This window comes from Ranitomeya variabilis, chromosome 4 (assembly GCF_051348905.1).
Source record: "Ranitomeya variabilis isolate aRanVar5 chromosome 4, aRanVar5.hap1, whole genome shotgun sequence".
Classification (NCBI taxonomy): Eukaryota; Metazoa; Chordata; class Amphibia; order Anura; family Dendrobatidae; genus Ranitomeya; species Ranitomeya variabilis.
Window position 1 is genome coordinate 607,274,952 of NC_135235.1, and position 20,041 is coordinate 607,294,992.

The window sequence follows — 20,041 nt, forward strand, 5'->3', positions numbered from 1 at the left end:
CCCATCCTGTGGCTCTTTTATAATATTCCCATCCTGTACCTCTTCCTGTTATAATATCCCGATCCTGTGCCTCTTCCTGTTATAATATCCCCATCCTGTGCCCCTTCCTGTTATAATATCCCCATTGTGTTCCCTATCATGTTCCCCTTCCTGTTATAATATCCCCATCCTGTGCCGTTTCCTGTTGTAATATCCCCATCCTGCACCCCTTCCTGTTATAATATCCTCATCCTGTGCCTTTTCCTGTTATAATATCCTCTGTCCCGGGCTTATTCCTGTTTTTAATGTTTTGAAGTCAATGGGATATATATATTTGTTTATAGGGGCTTGATAAATATGGAGTTTAGTTACCAGTTACCTTTATTTCAGGGAGCAGAGCATTTTGAAAGAGCGCGTAATCACCAGCGACACTGAGCCATGGCAAAATAGCCCGGATTTCCACGGACTGAAGCGCGTTGGAGGGGTGGACCTTTCCTATCTAAAAGGAGATGATACAAGTGCCTGCGCCTCGCTGATAGTTCTCAGCTACCCAGATCTGGAGGTAATCATCCCTGTAAACTCGATCCATGCAGACCTATGTGTCTCCATGGTAACAGACTACAAACAAACTCTGCGTAGTCAGATCATGCAGTCATACTCCCAGTCTTTATTAACCTATATTAGCACAATGCCTGATGGAAGGAAGAAGGACTGCAGGGACAGGCTACAGTTTGTGGTCTGTTACCATGGAGACACATAGGACAGCATATTAGCTGTAGGTGGAAAGCAGAATGTTTTACTAACTTGGAATAATAGCGCTCACTTTCTTACCGCTGCCACTAGTTATAACCAGGTGTGTCATAGGTTATTTACGAGGACTACCAAATGGTGACCCTTGATGCCCCTTACGTAGCCGGTTTCTTAGCTTTTCGGGAAGTGCCATCCCTGGTGGAAGCGGTGAAGAGGCTGCAGGAGAAGGATGCCAATCTGATGCCTCAGGTGAGCGCCAGCTGTGCTCTATAGTGCTGCGTACCCGGGACTGGCCCTGATGATAGAAGACATTATTACTATTGGGATTGGGGTAGCATGTGGCCATCCTTAACTTAAAAGGTGTCTCGTAATACCGGAGACGGCCTGCAGACAAAAGTGGCGCTGTGTATGGGAATACGTTACATTATACCGCCATATGAAAGCACATCTCCACAGCTTGTGTGCAGTATACACAGCAATATTGAACGCACAGAGAATAGCTCCATTTCATAAGGCTGGGAACATTATTTCAAAAATAGTTAGTGTGCCCCCAATATGGTGATTCACTTGGAAGAGGTAACAAGTTGTAAACTCCTATATTAAACCAAAGAAATGGAGTACTTTACAATATACGTAGAAAAATACCAAACGTTTATTTAGATAAATACTCAGTATTACACAATGCTTGTAAATATTTCTACATGGACAGAGAACCTAGTAAAGAGCCAAGGATCTGGGGAGAGGGAAAACCACGATATAATCACAGTGGATAAAAAAAATGTACACTACAACAAAATGGCGCCAGAGGCGGCGCATGCACAGGAGCATCTATTGCGTACCGAGAAATGCTACTGCGCAAGCACCGCTGGCGCCATTTTGTTATGGTGTACAATTTTTTGGCTGCAGCAACGAGGAGCCGGCTGCAACGCTTGCGCAGTAGCATCTCTTGGTACGCGACAGATGTTAATGCGCAGGCGAACCTGATGTCGCCATATTGATGGTGACTTTTTCTTTGAAACACAGGAAGATAATAGGCACTAACCGATGAGAGAAAGTGTGCAGGCGCCACCTTTTTGACACAGTGACTGCATCAGCAGAATAGTGAGTGCTGCTCTGGAGTATAATACAAGAGGTAACTCAGGATCAGTACAGGATAAGAAATATAATGTATGTACACAGTGACTGCACCAGCAGAATAGTGAGTGCAGCTCTGGGGTATAATACAGGAGGTAACTCAGGATCAGTACAGGATCAGTAATGTAATGTATGTACACAGTGACTGCACCAGCAGAATAGTGAGTGCAGCTCTGGAGTATAATACAGGAGGTAACTCCGTATCAGTACTGGATAAGTAATGTAATGTATGTACACAGTGACTGTACCAGCAGAATAGTGAGTGCAGCTCTGGGGTATAATACAGGATGTAACTCAGGATCAGTGTAGGATAAGTAATGTAATATATGTACATAGTGACTGCACCAGCAGAATAATGAGCGCAGCTCTGCAGTATAATACAGGATGTAACTCAGGATCAGTACAGGATAAGTAATGTAATGTATGTACACAGTGACTGCACCAGCAGAATAGTGAGTGCAGCTCTGGAGTATAATACAGGATGTAACCCAGGATCAGTACAGGATCAGTAATGTAATGTATGTACACAGTGACTGCACCAGCAGAATAGTGAGTGCAGCTCTGGAGTATAATACAGGATGTAACCCAGGATCAGTACAGGATCAGTAATGTAATGTATGTACATAGTGACTGCACCAGCAGAATAGTGAGTGCAGTCTGGGGTATAATACAGGATGTAACTCAGGATCAGTACAGAATCAGTAATGTAATGTATGTACTGTAGGGATTCACTCGCTCAGGTGCATAGGAGAAAACAGGAGGCACATTCTCTTTAATGTCCATGTAGGTTTATTCACTCCATAAACCATTTAGGAAACATAAACAAACGATATTCAGTCTTATACCAGACAGATGAATCCTCCAAAGTCCATAGGGGAGCTCCGCTCTCTCTCAGACCTGTAGGCACACAGGCTGTGCTATGTCCAGCACGCGGGCTCTGTCTGAAGCCACAGACACAAAAAGGCTTCTTCCTCTCAATACACAGACTCATGTCTGTAGTGTCCCACCTGGACACACGGAAATCTGTCCACACTGACAAGTTCCCATACACTCTCCAGCATGTGCCAAACACACCTCCATTATGTAGCCTGAAACCACACCCAGGTACCTGTCACATGATTAGACATGTGGTTCTGACATCACCACAGGTCCTGAAACAACCATAGACAGGCATGGTTATGCCCCTTACCCAGGGGTGAGGTATATGGGTAGCCAGACCCTCCCATCTCTCATAGCTACCCGTAACCCGGACCCAAATATACCAAGCAACTCCTTATTGCTTTATGTGCCTTACAGAAAACACTCTGGGTTACATCACAGCGACAAGCCTTCTCTGTGATACATACCTCCCATCGACTATCCAACCTTTAGCCACTCTACAGTACATGGTGACTGCACCAGCAGAATAGTGAGTGCAGCTCTGGGGTATAATACAGGATGTAACTTAGGATCACTACAGGATAAGTAATGTAATGTATGTACACAGTGACTGCACCAGCAGAATAGTGAGTGCAGCTCTGGAGTATAATACAGAATGTAACTCAGGATCAGTACAGGATCAGTAATGTAATGTATGTACAGTGACTCCACCAGCAGAATAGTGAATGCAGCTCTGGAGTATAATACAGGATATAATTCAGAATCAGTACAGAATAGGTAATGTAATATATGTACACAGTGACTGCACCAGCAGAATAGTGAGTGCAGCTCTGGAGTATAATACAGGAGTTAACTCAGGATCACAACAGGATAAGTAATGTAATATATGTACACAGTGACTGCACAAGCAGAGTAGTGAGTGCAGCTCTGGAGTGTAATACAGGAGGTAACTCAGGATCAGTACAGGATAAGTAATGTAATGTATGTACACAGTGACTAGACCAGCAGAATAGTGAGTGCAGCTCTGGTGTATAATACAGGAGGTAACTCAGTATCAGTACAGGATAAGTAATGTATGTACACAGTGAGTCCAGCAGAATAGTGAGCGCAGCTCTGGAGTATAATACAGGATGTAACTCAGGATCAGTACAGGATAAGCAATGTAATGTATGTACACAGTGACTGTACCAGCAGAATAGTGAGCACAGCTCTGGAGTATAATACAGGATGTAACTCAGGATCAGTACAGGATCAGTAATGTAATGTATGTACACAGTGACTGCACCAGCAGAATAGTGAGTGCAGCTCTGGAGTATAATACAGGATGTAACTCAGGATCAGTACAGGATCAGTAATGTAATGTATGTACACAGTGACTACACCAGCAGAATAGTGAGTGCAGCTCTGGGGTATAATACAGGATGTAACTTAGGATCACTACAGGATAAGTAATGTAATGTATGTACACAATGAGTCCAGCAGAATAGGGAGCACAGCTCTGGAGTATAATACAGGATGTAACTCAGGATCAGTACAGGATAAGTAATGTATGTAGACGGTGACTGCATCAGCAGAATAGTGAGTGCAGCTCTGGAGTATAATACAGGATGTAACTCAGGATCAGTACAGGATAAATAATGTAATGTATGTACACAGGGACTCCACCAGCAGAATAGTGAGTGCAGCTCTGGGGTATAATACAGGATGTAAGGGTATGTGCACACGATGCGGAAAATGCTGCGGATTCGCAGCGATTCCGCAGCTGCGGGTCCGCAGCAGTTTCCCATGAACTTGCATTACAATGTAAACCTATGAGAAACAAAAAATGCTGTGCACATGTTGCGGAAAAAAACGCGCGGAAACGCAGCAGTTTACATTCCGCAGCATGTCACTTCTTTCTGCGGATTCTGCAGCGGTTTTACAGCTGCTCCTATAGAAAACCACAGTGAAAACCGCAGAAAAACTGCGGTAAATCCGCGATATATCTGCCGTGAAAACGCAGCGTTTTTGCCCTGCAGATTTATCAAATCCACTGCGGAAAAATCCACAGTGGACCATTATACATCTGCACATAGCCTAACTGAGGATTATGATTATAATGAAGATTTACTTTATCTAAGCTGTAAATTGGGCATTTATCTATGCAGCAAAATACTGTAAGTATAATCACTTTCCTACATTTCGTTCTCCAATGTGACATGTGGCTTTTTCTGTTCCAGGTTCTGTTTGTGGATGGGAACGGAATCCTGCACCACAGGGGTAATTAGTATTTTGCTTACTTTTCAAGATTGTGACCTTTCCCTAGTAATGTGTATTAAAGGGGCTTTTTGACCAGTTTGAAGTCGCCCCTGGCAGACTCCAAATCGCTTAGCAGTAACTTAGAGCAGTAGACTCAAACTTAAAATTGTCCTACACAGACGCAATGCTTATTTTCACCCTTTATTTTTACTTCTATAGCCAGTCACTCAGGCAGTTTATTAAAGAAAAAGGAGGCAAGCTAATTGGGAATAGATGCTGGGAAGTGAGGGACACAAAGCTCTAGCACTTATAGTGCTGGTTGAATGCTGATAAGAAGAACTTCCCTTTTCTCAGGCCATGCCACTCCACAGTTTTTGGGAGTGCTCTGAGGACATTTGCAAACTGTTCCGGTAGTCCTGAAGGTCTGTCCCTCTTTCTAGTAGCCTTTTGGATGTTTTTGCAAGGTTGGCAACTATGGTTAAAGGGAACCTGTCAGCAGGGTTGTGCACAGTAACCTACAGACAGTGTCAGGTCAGCGCTGTTATACCGATTAAGATTATACCTGGGTGATGAAATCCGTCTGGTGGTTTTTGTTTAATCTTTATTTTCAGTTTGTAGTTAATGATATTATGCTCGTGCTTCCGGACGGCCTGTGGGGGGTCTTCATGTGGTGCTATGCTTATATATTCATAATGTAGACTGCTGACAGGTCACTGACCCTCTCTGGCCTGCCCACTAGTTTGTATAATGAGTATCTGTACATACCTAAATAAATAAATAACCTTCTGCAGGCTGGTGCCGGCCGTGGCACCTGCGCTGCAGCATGATCACATGTTTCATGTGCCAATACTAACTGTTCCTCATGTTGTTCAGCAAGAAAAAAAAATCAATTTGAAAATGGTGCCTGCACAGTAGCAGCTATTGGTGTATATAGCTGTGATCTTATAGCTGCTACTGCAGATGCGCCGGCGGCCCCATCTTACTGGAGAAAAAAAAATCCTCCTCCAAGATGGCGCCGCCGGCGCATGCGCAGTAGAAGCTATCGGATCACAGCTATGTACACCAATAGCGGTTACTGCGCAGGTGCTGCGGGTGCCATTTTCAAATTATTTTTTTTTTAGATACAGATATTCATTATGCAAACTAGGGGGCAGGTCTCTAAGGGATCAGTGACCTGTCAGCAGTCTGCATTATGAATATCTAACCAGAGCACCACATGAAGACCCTACCCCCCCCCCCCCCACACACAGGCCGCCCCGGAGCACGAGCATATCATTAACTAAAAACTGAAAGTAGACCCACTACAAGACAACGACCACAAGACGGATTTCATCAACTAAGGTATCATTTTAATGAGAATAATGGCGCCGACCTGACACTGTGTGTAGGTTACTGTGCACAATCCTGCTGACCGGTTCTCTTTAAGAGAAGCTCCTGCTCTTGATTACTGGGAGAGAGGGCTTGTTGGGAGTCTCAGCACTGACCTCGACCTTCGAATATTATGCGTCATTTTCTTTATTCCTCCTTTACCCCACTCCAGGTTTCGGAGTGGCTTGTCACCTTGGGACCCTCACCGGTTTACCCACCATTGGCGTTGCCAAGAACTTGCTTCAAGTGGATGGTCTGGAAAATAATGAGTCACATAAAGAGCAGGTGACCGAGGGCACCCAGAAAATTAGTCCACCTTATACATAGTACAATACAGCATGTGTCTCCATATTATGTTGTAATGTTTATTGAGTTGTATCATCCCGGACAACCCCCGTAATCTGAGAGCTGGCAGATCCTGAGACCTCCTACAAACCCTAAGAAATTTCTCTACAAATTTTCCCTGCAGTATCCCTACAACGCAGACGTTGTATTACACACAACCATGTCAATGAATGATAACGCACAAATGTCTAGTTAGCATCTGATGGCCAGCTGGGTTCTAATAATAAACAATAGCAATTACCATGCAGGGGGCCTTTATGGCTGCAAAAATCCCACAACCCATTGGGTAGTAGTAAATATCTGCTCCTGCTTGGGCGGTTGCTTAATCCAAAACTCACATTCTGTATTTTCTTTATTGCTTCATTGGGGGACACAGGACAACCATGGGGTGTATGCTGCTGCTGCTAGGAGGCTGACACTATGCAAAAAAAAGGAAAAGGCGTAGCTCCTCCCTCTTAGTATACACCCACCGACAGGCACCAAGTACCTCAGTTTGTGCTTAGTGTCTTTAGGAGGCGGACCTGGATCTTCAGATCCGCTGCTAACCTTGAATTCCTTTACAGGTTTTGTTGTTTTTATTAACGATTTGGCTTTCTTTTTCAGATACCACATTCAGGGATTCAGGGTGCAATCTCCCACCCTGCCTCCCCAGGAGGGCGGCTGAGCGAGCAGTGTGGTGTCATCCGCATCGCAGCTCTCAGACCGCCGGCAGGACATTATCCCCTGTCACCCTCCCAGGTGCTCCAGGGTCTTTATGGTGGCGGTCCTTGCCAAACAGTCCCCCTCACCCCTCTCCTCGGAGTTGGCTGAGAGGAAGACGGTGGTCACCAGCGGTGACCCTCCCCCTTGTCTTTGGGGTCGAGGCCGTCTTCTGGACGAAGGATTCCGTATCCAGCGACCCCTCTCTCAACGGGCCCCTGGACGATCCTCTCTCCCCACTCTACCTGTGGAACCGGACATGCAGGTACCAAGCGCTTCAGCGGCAGCCGCTTTACCACAGCAGTATCCTCCCCTGACTAGATGTGCAGCGCTCTCTCCCTGACACAAAGTCCCGGCTTTTTTACTTTCGTTTTCACAGCTGCGGCCGGCCACGCCCCCTCCTCGGGCGGGCTTTTTCGGCGCTCTTTTCCTCCTCCACTCAGGATCTCGGGCACGCCCTTCCCTTTTGGCGTGGCCCTATCAGGAGCCTTGTCTTATCCTCACAGCGCAGCTCCGCCCCTTCTTCACCGCTGGCACTTCCTGTCTCTGCAGCTCCGTGCACAGGAGAATCGTGCGTTGGGGGACACAGATAACTCTGCTCTGTGGTGCGGTAGGATTGCGACGCTATATTGGCCCCTCCCTCGGTATTATCCATACCACTGTAGGACCCTTAGTCTTTTTTGTAGTATAGCGCTGCAGAATCTCCTTATGTCCAACTCTTCTGGAGCCTCCCTTCCTGTGCTCGTTGTAAGATAAAGTGGTCAGTAGGCCAATCGTCGCCTCTCTGCCAGTTGTGCAGTCCTCCTGCCATGTCTACCCCGCAGGAAGCTTCTGACTCTCGGGATGGGGGCGCTCCCCCTCCCCCTGAGTGGGCCGTTGCTATCTCGCAGTCGGTCTCTGATTTGACTAAGGTGTCTCAGTCCCTGGTCCAGGTGCTTGAACGTCTTCCACAGCTACCTACAGCCACCATTGCTCCGACCGTCCCCCATGGCGAGTCGGTCGCACCTGACCCTGAACCTCAGGGAGACAAATCAGCCAGCCGCTCTAGAAAGAGGACTCTTTCTGGCTCTTCGTCTAGTTCTCCGGGTCCCTCCGCAGCGCTCAAACTGCTCTCCTCCTCCCAGTTCCCCTCTTCGGAGGAGGACATTGGGTCTGATGTGGATTCCCAGTCCGGTTCTGACTCTGATTCAGACCAGACTTCTAGCATGCAGGTTGTCGTAGATAGTCTTATTTCGGCTATCTCGCAAACCCTCAAACTAAAACAAGACGAGGCTTCTCCCCAGGATTCCTCTGCCTCTTTTAAGCGGGTGAAGCGTCCCTCTCGCTCCTTTCCTACCCATGATTAGTTTGTCTACCTGGGAACATCCTGAAAAGCGTTTTTCGGGAGACCAGATTAACCACGCAGGAAAATACCTTCTCACTGCCTCCCTAGATGCAGCAGCCTGTTCGGCCAGGGCAAGCAGCAACATTGTCGCTATTCGCCGCATTCTTTGGCTGAAAGCATGGAATGCAGATGCTACCTCCAAAAAGTCTCTCACCAACTTAGCATTTCAAGGTTCCAGGCTTTTTGGTGCTCGTCTGGATCTAATTATCTGTGACGCGACTGGTGGCAAGAGTACCTCTCTCCCCCAGTCCAAGCCAAAACGCTTCTTTAACTCAAAGGGTCCTCGGACATTTCGTCCCTTTCGGCCGCTTGCAGCCTCAGATTCCTCATCGCAACAAGAGTGCCCCGCTACCACGGGCGAACGCAGAAAACCCTCTTACAAGCCAGCTCCCATGTGGAGGTCCAGGGCTCCACCCTCCAGGCAGTCCGGACCTCGTTCCAACAGATACCGTTCTGTGACGGGTCGCCCCCACCTGGGAGTCTTCCCAGGGTGGGAGTCAGGCTTCTTCTCTTCAAAGACACCTGGCTGTCAGTGATCAGCGACGCCTGGGTCAGAGAGATTATTACCTCCGGGTACAAGATCAAATTTTCTACCCTCCCGGAAAATCGCTTCTTTCTCTCTCGTCCCCCAAAACAACCGTCCACTTCAGGATGGAATCCCTGCGGTCAGTGATCGCCGCCATGGAACCCGGGGAGTTCCTCTGCTCGGTCGACATTCAAGATGCGTACCTTCATGTCCCCATCTGTGTATGGCATCAGAGATTCCTTCGATTCGCAATTGAAGACAATCACTACCAATTCACGGCTCTCCCTTTCGGTTTAGCATCGGCCCCCAGGGTTTTCACCAAAATCATGGTGGCGGTCATGGCCCTCCTTCGTTCCAGGGGGATTCTCGTTATCCCCTATCTGGACGATCTGTTGATCAAGGGGTCCTCTCGTCTAGACTGTGCTCAGAGTCTCCACGTCTCTCTGGACACCCTGACCCGTCTCTGCTGGATTATCAACCGGACCAAGTCCTCCCTGATTCCGTCAAAACGACTGTCCTTCCTGGGCATGGTGCTCGACACAAACTTAGCTCGGGTCTTTCTCCCAGAGGACAAGTTCTCAGTTCTCCTCAAAGCGGTCCGTCTTCTCAAACGCCCAGCTCCCCGGTCGCCACGCCCTCTCCAGCTATTCCTCCTATCCAGCTATTCCTCCTATCCACCTGGAACAGGTCTTTGGATTCCCTGGACCGCCCCTTCCACCTTCCTCTCCAGGTTCGTCAGTCCCTAACCTGGTGGACGCTGTCCTCCTCTCTCCTGAGAGGAATATCATTTCTTCCCCTTCAATGGCAGGTTATCACCACCGATGCCAGCCTACTCGGGTGGGGAGCAGTCTTCCGTCATCACACGGCTCAGGGCCGTTAGACCACCCAGGAAGCTCTTCTTCCCATCAACCTTCTGGAGATCAGGGCAATCTTCCTATGCGCTAATACACTGGCAGTCTCTTCTGACGGGTCCACATCCAGTCGGACAACGCCACGGCCGTGGCATACTTAAACCACCAGGGCGGGACTCGCACCGGCCAAGTAATGGCAGAGGCGGCAAAGATCCTTCGGTGGGCGGAAAGCTACGTTCCGGCCATATAAGCCGTTCATATCCCCGGGGTCGAAAACTGGGCAGCTGACTTCCTCAGTCGCCAGGGTCTAGCAGCGGGCGAGTGGTCTCTCCACCCCGCAGTTTTCGACCAAATTTGCCTTCGCTGGGGTACCCCGGACGTCGACCTTATGGCGTCCCGGATGAACCACAAGGTCCCTCAGTTTGTCGCCAGATCCCGGGACCCTCTTGCCGTCGGCCACGACGCTCTGGTAATTCCATGGTCCCAGTTTCAGTTTCCCTACCTGTTCCCTCCCCTCCCCTTGATTCCAAGGGTGGTAAAGAAGATCAAGTTGGAAGGGATTCCAGTCATACTGATAGCGCCGGACTGGCCAAGGCGGCCGTGGTACGCCGAGTTCGTAAATATGCTCGCCAATACTCCTCGCCGATACTCCTTGGAGACTCCCGGATCGGCCAGACCTCCTCTCGCAGGGACCTCTCTACCACCAGAGTTCTCAGTCGCTGAGTTTAATGGCATGGCCGTTGCGGCCGCAGTCTTGAAGAACTCTGGTCTCTCTCCCCAGGTCATACAGACCATGATCAGAGCCAGAAAACCGGCGTCTTCCCGTATCTACCATAAGGTACTGGAAAGCGTTCCTCCGGTGGTGTGAAACTAATGACGTTTTTCCAATGTCCTTTTCTCTTCCGGATCTTTTCTGTTTCCTCCAGTCTGGTGTCGATTTGGGCCTATCCCTAAGCACACTCAAGGGACAAGTGTCCGCTCTGTCGATCCTCTTCCAAAGTGACCTTTCCTCCATTCACCAGGTCAGGACATTTCTACAGGAAGTTGCGCATATCGCCCCTCCCTTTCGTCCTCCTTTGGATCCTTGGGACCTTAACCTGGTCCTTGGTGCTCTTCAGGCTGCTCCCTTTGAGCCTCTTCAGGACGTGCCCTTTTCCCTTCTCTCTTGGAAGGTCGCCTTCCTCATTGCCATTACATCTATCAGGAGGGTCTCCGAGTTGGCAGCCCTGTCATGCCGTTCCCCCTTCCTGATCCTTCATCAGGATAAGGTCGTTCTTAGACCGGTTCCCGAATTCCTTCCCAAAGTGGTCTCGGCTTTCCACATCATCGAGGACATAGTCCTTCCATCATTTTGCCCTTCTCCGGCTCATCCTTTGGAGAAGTCCCTTCACAAGCTTGACGTGGTCAGGGCCATTCGGGTCTATCTTCTAGAACCGCTCCCTTCCGTCAATCCGATTCTCTTTGTTATTTCCGAGGGTCGTCGGAAGGGCCTTCAAGCGTCTAACTCCACTATCTCCCGCTGGATTCGCTCGGCAATTTCAGAATCGTACCGTCTTCATGAGGCACGTCCTCCTCCGGGGGTGCGAGCTCACTCCACCAGAGCTGTCGGAGCTTCTTGGGCTGTTCGCCACCAGGCTTCCGCCTTGCAAGTTTGCAAGGCCGCAACCTGGTCGTCTTTGCACACGTTTACGAGGTTCTATCGGGTTCATACCCAAGCCTCGTCCGATGCAGGTCTTGGTAGGAAGGTACTGCAGGCGGCGGTCGCACACCGGCCGACCTGAGACCTTTTCTCATTTCCTTTCTACCCACCCTTTTCGGGGACTGCTTTTGGACGTCCCATGGTTGTCCTGTGTCCCCCAATGAAGCGATAAAGAAAGAGGGATTTTTGGTACTTACCGTAAAATCTCTTTCTTGGAGCCTTCATTGGGGGACACAGCACCCTCCCTACTTGTTTGTTCTGGTACCGTGTTTGGGGCCTGGAGGCCCTAGTTTAGTTGGTACTTTTACTATTATGAGTTCTGTCGCTTCTCCTACTGCTTTTTGCACTAACTGAGGTACTTTGTGCATGTCGGTGGGTGTATACTAGGAGGGAGGAGCTACGCCTTTTCCTTTTTTTGCATAGTGTCAGCCTCCTAGCAGCAGCAGCATACACCCCATGGTTGTCCTGTGTCCCCCAATGAAGGCTCCAAGAAAGAGATTTTACGGTAAGTACCAAAAATCCCTCTATTAGCACTCGCCCACTGAAATGAACAAATCACCCCCATCATGAAGTCAGGTTGGCTTTGTGATACTCTCAAGATGGGACTATTTTTTTTTTTTTTTAAACACCATGACATACAGTTGTAATAAAAACTGTTCACCACTTTTGTAAACTCGGCTTGTTAGCAAAATGTACAATTTTTCTGCTGTTCGCAATAAACCGATCAAACAAGAACAATGTAAATATCTGAAAACAGTTAATATAACAAATGATTTCTCGACATTCAGCACAAAATGGCACTTTTAATGACTGCCGCGGTCTCCAAAGTTTTCCCCCCCCTTCATGCCAAGTGTATTTAGTACTCAGTAAAGCTCCCCTGTTTGGTATGACCCGCTGCAGATGAGATACGTAGCCAGACTGGCAGCATTCTTGAGAAATCTTAGCCCATTCCTCATGGGCAATGGCCTCATAGTCACTAATATTCTTGAGTTGACAAGAAAGTCCCAACAGTTAAGAGAAGAGGTCACTACTTACACAAACAAGGAAAAGGGTACAACAATAGATAAAAGCAGGAAATGTTCATAGAGGTACAGGTGATAGCAGTGCTTACTTAGGAACGGTCACCAGATTGCTGAGGAAACCAGTGGTCAGAGACAAAAAAGTTTTATGATTTTTTTTATGGTTTTGTTCTGTGCAGCCATTTAATAAAACTGAACCTTTTCAGGTTTATGGATCAGTAGTATGTCTGGAGGAGGAAGCATGAAGCACATGCTGAAAGGAACACCCTGCTTACAGTAAAGCAAGGCGGTGGCTCAATGATGTCTAAAGTAAATGGTGGCTGTGGCTTGGTGATGCCAACAATAAATCGTGGTGGTGGCTTGGTGATGCCTATAATGAAATATGGCAGTGGCTCGGTGATGTCTACAGTGAAGCATGGCGATGGCTCAGTGATGCCTACAGTGAAGTATGGTGGTGGCTCAGTGATGCCTACAGTGAATCATGTTGGTGGCTCAATGATGCCTACAGTGAAGCAAGTCAATGACTCAGTGATGGCTACAGTGAAGAATGGCAGTGGCTCTGTAATGGTTTGGAGCTGCTTGCTTCCTTTAGCACTGGAAACTTGTGGATGGCATTATGGATCTGATCAAGTATCAGGAAATCCTAGGAGAAAATATCATGCCTTGAGTAGGTAAAGCTTGGGCATCATTGGACCTTCCAACAGGACAATGATCCCAAGCCTACCTCAGAGTCCACCAGGGCTTAGATTCAGAAGAGTTCCTGGAAGATTTTGGAGTGTCCTTCAAAAAGGGGCTCTACTGAGTGTTAATGACCGTTGTCATAGAGGGATGAATATTTCTGAGGCTTCATCGGTAGTCAATAAAAGTGTAATTTTGTCGTGAATTTGGAGAAACCTTTTCTTATATCTGTTGTTGACTTTTATAAATTCTTATTTGTTTTATTGCAAACAGCAGAAAGTTTGTAAATTTTACTAATAAACTGAATTTTCATTGCGTAGTAAATAATTTTGTTGCCTCTTTGTTAATGCACAGCACAAATTCATATTACACAGCTCGTCACTGATTATTGATACGTAACCCTTTAATATCCAGAGGTTACCGAAGAAGCATCGCGTTTTGTAGACGGATTTATTTTCCTATTTGCCGCGAATCTCTCTGCAGCCTGCAGATGATAAATAATGTAACGCTGCGGTCACTTTTTCCTGGTATCAGAGATGGATTTCACTGAAACATCATTTATCAGTTTTGGAGATTTGTTATGTTTATGAAGTTCTGGATTCTAGTAACTGGTCGGCTTTATTTCCCTGAACAGTTTATAGGTGATCGATCATCTCCCCCTGACATGTCTGTTTTATTAAATAATTGTATTCTTCATGAAATACAAATTCTTGAACATATTTTCCTAGTATTTTACACTATACTGTTCCTCTATAATTACTTTTGGCAAGATATAAGTTGACAACTGGGTGGTCTTTCCAGTCTGGAGTGTGTCAGCATTGATTAGGCATTGCAAGAGTGTCAGAAGAACTAATACTAACCGACTGTGTAGGGAAACACACCCCTTTGACAAGGAAAACGGTAGCACCAAGTTGCATATTCATTCATGAATTTCCAGGAAGAATTCCAGGAGGACTACACAATGCAGAGTTTTAAGGAATGTTTTTACTAAAAATAGATAGTCATGGCCAAAAGGTTTGGCACCCTTGAAATTGTTCCAGAAAATGAAGTATTTCTAGCGGAAAATTGTTGCAGTGTTTTGTTATATACATGTTTATTTCATTTGAAAAAAGGCAGTTTCAACATTATTTTACACAACACCCCAAACATTGTTGGCACCTTTTCAAAATTGTGGGTAAACAACTTAGTTTCAAGCATGTGATGCTCGTCCAAGCTCACCTGTAGCAAGAAACAGGTGTGCGCAATTTGAAAATTACACTTGAAAATAGTTAAAAAGAAGTAGCTGTCTCAGTCTTTGCACTGTGTATCTGTGTGTGCAATACTAAGCATGGAGAACAGAAAGAGGAAAAGAGAGCGGTCTGAGGACATGAGAACCAAAATTGTTGAAAAATATAAAAAATCTCAAACTTATAAATCCATGTCCAGAGATCTTGATGTTCCGTTTTCACAGTGCACAACATGATAAAGAAGTTTACAACCCATGGTAGGTAATCTCCATGCACGTGGACTGCGGAGAAAAATTGATGAAAGGTTGCAACGCAGGATAGTCAGGAGGGTGGATAAGCAGCCCCAATCAAGTTCAAGAGAAATTCAAGCTGCCATGCAGGTTCAGGGTGCATCAGTGTCAGCGCAAATGATCTGTTGACATTTGAATGAAATAAAACACTGTGGCAGGAGACCCAGGAAGACCCCACCGCTGACACACAGAGACATAAAAAAGCTAGACTGCGGTTTTCAGAAATATACGTGAGTAAGCCAAAATCCATCTCGGAAAGCATCTTGTGGACAGTTGAGACCAAAAAAGAGCTTTCTGGTAAATCACATGATTCTACTGTTTACTGAAAACAGAATGAGACTTATAGAGAAAAGAACACAGTACCTACAGTCAAATATGGTGGAGGTTCGAAGATGTTTTGGGGTTGTTTTGCTTCCTCTGGCACTGGGTGCTTTGAATGTGTGCCAGGCATTATGAAATCTGGAGATTACCAAAGTATTTTGGGTTTCAATGTAGTGTCCAGTGTCAAAAATCTGGGCTTGCATCGTGAGTCATGGGCCTTCCAGCAGGACAATGACCCCCAACATACTTCAAGAAGCACCAAGAAAATGGATGGAAATGAATCGCTGGACAGTTGTGAAGTGGCCAGCAATGAGTCTGGAACTAAATCCCATTGAAAACCTGTGGAGGGATTGCAAAATTGCTGTTGGGTTAAGGTACTAGTGATGAGCAAACGTGCTCGGATGACCTCTTATCTGAGCACGATCAGATGTTACCCGAGCATCTGGGAATGCTAGTATATAGATAGATAGATAGATAATACCAAGCCCGATGTTTAGTAATAAACTTAATAAAATGTTAATAAAGAGTTAGGCCGGGATCACACATGCGAGAAACTCGCACGAGTCTCGCACCTCAATACCCGGCACTGCCGCCGGCACGTGAAACCGGAGTGTGCGGTTGCATGTATTTCTATGTAGCTGAACGCTCCGGTCTGAGTGCCAGTGGCAGTGTTGGGTATTGAGGCGAGAGACTCGTGTGAGTTTCTCGCAAGTGTGACCCCGGCCTTAAAAGCAATATCTGTTTAATTTAAAAAAATGAGAAAAAAAAATGGCGTGGGCTCCCATGCAAATTTCTGCGCCAGAGAGGGAAAGTCAACGGCTGGGGGGCTGATGTTTGTAGCCTGGGAAGTGGTTAATACCCATGGATCTTCCCAGGCTATGAATATCAGCCCGCAGCTGTATATTTAGCCTTTACTGGCTATAAAAATAGGGGGACTTCCCAAAAAATGATGTGGGGTCCCCCTATAATTTATAGCCAGAAAGGCTACGCAGACAGCTGCGGGCTGATATTCATAGCCTAGAGAGGGGCCATGGATATTGGCCCCCCCTGGCTACAAATACCAGCCCCCAGCCGCCTTAGAAATGGCGCATCTGTAAGATGCACCAGTTCTGGCGCTTAGCCTCTCTTCCCACTCCCGAGTAGCGGTGGGATATGGGGTACTGAGGGGTTAATGTCACCTTTGTAAGGTGACATTAAGCCGGCTTAGTAACGGAGAGGCGTCAATAAGATACCTACCATTGCTAATCCTATACTTGTGAAAGGGTTAATAAAACACACATACATGCAGAATAAAGTATTTTAATTAAATAAAACACCACACAGTTTTGACCATATTTTTATTGTACACTCAATTCATGCGATGCCCTCGTCTCCTTCAAAAAAAGAAAAATAATAAGCCAACAGTATACTCCCTGAGTCCGACATAGTCCCTAATAACGAGTGTCACATGACGAGTCCAGCTCTGCTACATCTGGATGCCTGACATCCAAACATAGCAGGGCTTGTAGATAACTCTCCAGCGATCACCTATACTGCAGCGTTCTCACAATCAGCTGATCAGCTGACCGTGAGAACCAGACTAGTGACCGGAGATAACCCCCGGTCACGTGCACGGCAGTTCTTGCGGTAAGATAAGTTATCGCGAGAACTTAGCTTACCGCGAGAACTGCAGTGGACGCCGGACTTCCGGCGGCGGGACAGGTAAGATCTTATTTAAATTAGGAGACATGCGTAGTAAGCTGCTTTCACGCAGTTACTACACATGTGACTAATCATTAGATGCGATTTTACTGCATCTAATGATTATCTATGGGAAATATACGGTGCGGTGACGGAGTGTCGCCGCATTGTAAACAGACATGCTGCGTTCTGGAAATACGCGCCGCATGTCCTTTTACGCTGGTCTGCCGCATGCGTGTTTAACGCATAGTGGAGACAGGATTTCATGAAATCCCCTCCACTACGCTGTAACATCTGGACGCTGCGTGTTTGACGCTGCGGCTCTACGCAGCGTCAAACACGCAGCGTTTCCTGACCGTGGAAACATACCCTAAGAAGCTTGTTGATGGTTATAGGAAGCAATTGATTGCAGTTATTTATCCCAAAGGGTGTGCAACCAAATATTAAGTTGAGGGTGCCAACAATTTTGTTCTGCCCATTTTGGGGGTTTTGTGTGACATGATGTCCAATTTGTGTTTTTTTTCCCTGTGTTTTTTATGTTGTTCAAATACAAAGGAATTAAAACATGTGCATAACAAAACGTGTCATGTCAATAATTTTCTGGAAGAAATATTTCATTTTCTGGAACAATTTCAAGGGTGCCAACACTTTCTTCCATTATTAAGTCAAGAGAGCTTATTAAAGCTGTATTCTGACTCTCCTCACTTCTGCATTGGGTGGTGAGCGGAGCTGGTTGAGAGTCACTTTCGCGTTTATATCTAGTCCTATTCATTAGATTATTAAAGGGATATTTTGGCTCTACCTTCCACATCAGGAGGCGTGAGCCGGTGACCTTACACCTGATATCTGGCAGATATCGTGCACGTTTCCTAGTCCCAACACTCAAACTAGCAGGTATCTGTAGAGGTGACGTCACAATCTATGCCGTCTTCCCAATGAAGTGAGCGGAGATGAAAGACCACTCAAAGGAAACATAAATGCTGAGAAGTTGTGCAAATTCTTTACTTATCTTCTGATGATCCTTATCCTTTATTCTCCTCTATTCACATCCATACCACCGCCTTACTGTTAACACTCAGTTTGAAAAACCTCAATCCTGCCCGCTGCTCCCTAGTAGATCAGGGTTTGTACCGCGTAGGCTCTGCTGCTCTGCATTGTAGGAGATGTAGTTTTTACAGCATACAGTCCACCAGAATGTAACATAGCACAGGGGGAATGTCAGACTGCCTGTACTGACCAGCCATCACAATGGTGACTTGCGATGGATGAGACGTAACAAATGTTATAACTTAAGTTTTGTAAAGTATTTGCAAAGTTACTTACTATACGCAGAGTTAACGTCGTATCACGTTTGTACCTCACTATACATTTTATATATAGATCTGCTAGTTGAGCAGTTATGTTAAGACATTGCTAATTTTGCAATGCATCCTGGATCATACTCCAGAGCAGCATTCACAATACTTCTAATTTTGTTTGGAAATTATCAGTACAACCCAAACATCCCACCCCAACTCCCGTAATAACTGTACGGAACTGAATACGGAGAACAGACACTTCGTAGCATTCCTTCCTTTCTCCATATCTTCCCAGTGCAGCATTATAAATGCAGCTCTGGACTACAGATGAATATGTAGCTTCATTTTATAGGATGCATCTTGTCTTTCTTTGGGCTATGTTCCCTGTACACTTTACATATACTAATATTTTTTTTTCTAGGCGAAAGAGCTGCAAAATGGAGACTTCTTTTATCTGAAAGGCAGCGCTGGGAATGTTCTGGGAGCAGTAAGTATGCAGCTCATGTGCCAAGACTCGTGCAAGGAAAAAACTGCTTCCACTTGTTGTATTGAAGGGGTTTTCACGGATGACACATTGATGTCCTATCGGTAGGATTGGCCATCAATGTGTGTTCTGTTCATCAATCTAGTTCCTAGGTGCCCCACAACGTGCTTTCTCGTTAATAGCATTGTAGTACACAGGACTACAGATGTACACCCTGTCACTAGGGCACTAGGTGAAAAAAGTGTTGGCTCCGCCTGGTTGGCTATACGGTCACCGAAGGCACTAGACATGTAGGTTTATTAGCTTAGTGTCCAAAGGACAAGTGGTAAGGTGCATTCTCATGATTGGCCTCGCCATGATGCATCGGGCACCTGTACTTTGTTTGAAAAGTCATTCTGTACCGACCGAGTCCCTTTAACGCACGCACCCATCACCATCCTGTGATGAGATTGCTGGTTGCTATGGCAGCCGATGGTCTGCTGAAGACCCCCGCCATTACGATGCTCCTGTGTCTGTCGTTCATAAGAGAGAGTGATTTTCACAATTCAGTGCGCAATACTCTGATACTGCAGTCTGTAGTATAGAAACGGGGCAATCGCAGATTTCAGTTCCGTAAGGGGCCTGAAAAACACAGTGAAAAAAAATGTTTGTTTTTTTTTTAAACTAATTTTGTATTACCTCCCTTTGCTCCCTTAAAAAATATATAAAACATTAACTAACCCAATCAGTAAATGCCATAACAAGACTCAAAACTCCAGAAATGCAGTTTTCTGCAGTGTTACGGCGACTAAAAAATGCAATCAAAACATTGTATCTGCCCCAAAATAGTATCGATAAAAATTCCAGCCTGACACGCAAAAAAACGAGCCCTCACACATTGATGTAAAAATTAAAACTTTCACGACTAGAGTGAATTTTTCGTTTTATTTGATGAATATCCTGATTTATTTCACCACTTAATTGAAAAAAAATATATACATGTTTGGTATCACCATAATTGTACTGATCTGGAGAAACATAATGCTGTCATTTTTAGCACACAATGAAAAATGTAAAAACAAAACCCCTAACAAAATTGCCAATAGCGTTTTGTTTTGTTTTGGGTTTTTTGCAATTTCACCATACTTGGATTTTTTTCCATTTTATTTTTTGTACACTATATGGTAAAATGAATAGTGTCATTCAAAACTACA

At 45.9% G+C, this 20,041-nt stretch overlaps 1 protein-coding gene across 2 annotated transcripts in view; it reads left to right on the plus strand.

Moving 5' to 3' along the window:
• Positions 1-20,041, plus strand: part of ENDOV (endonuclease V) — a 162,542-nt gene that overhangs the window by 80,438 nt on the left and 62,063 nt on the right. For both annotated transcript variants that reach the window (XM_077253325.1, XM_077253323.1), the window contains exons 3-7: positions 374-541; positions 844-978; positions 4,962-5,001; positions 6,521-6,633; positions 18,786-18,851. In XM_077253325.1, the coding sequence (XP_077109440.1) occupies positions 374-541; positions 844-978; positions 4,962-5,001; positions 6,521-6,633; positions 18,786-18,851 (522 nt within the window). The remainder of the gene's footprint in view (positions 1-373; positions 542-843; positions 979-4,961; positions 5,002-6,520; positions 6,634-18,785; positions 18,852-20,041) is intronic.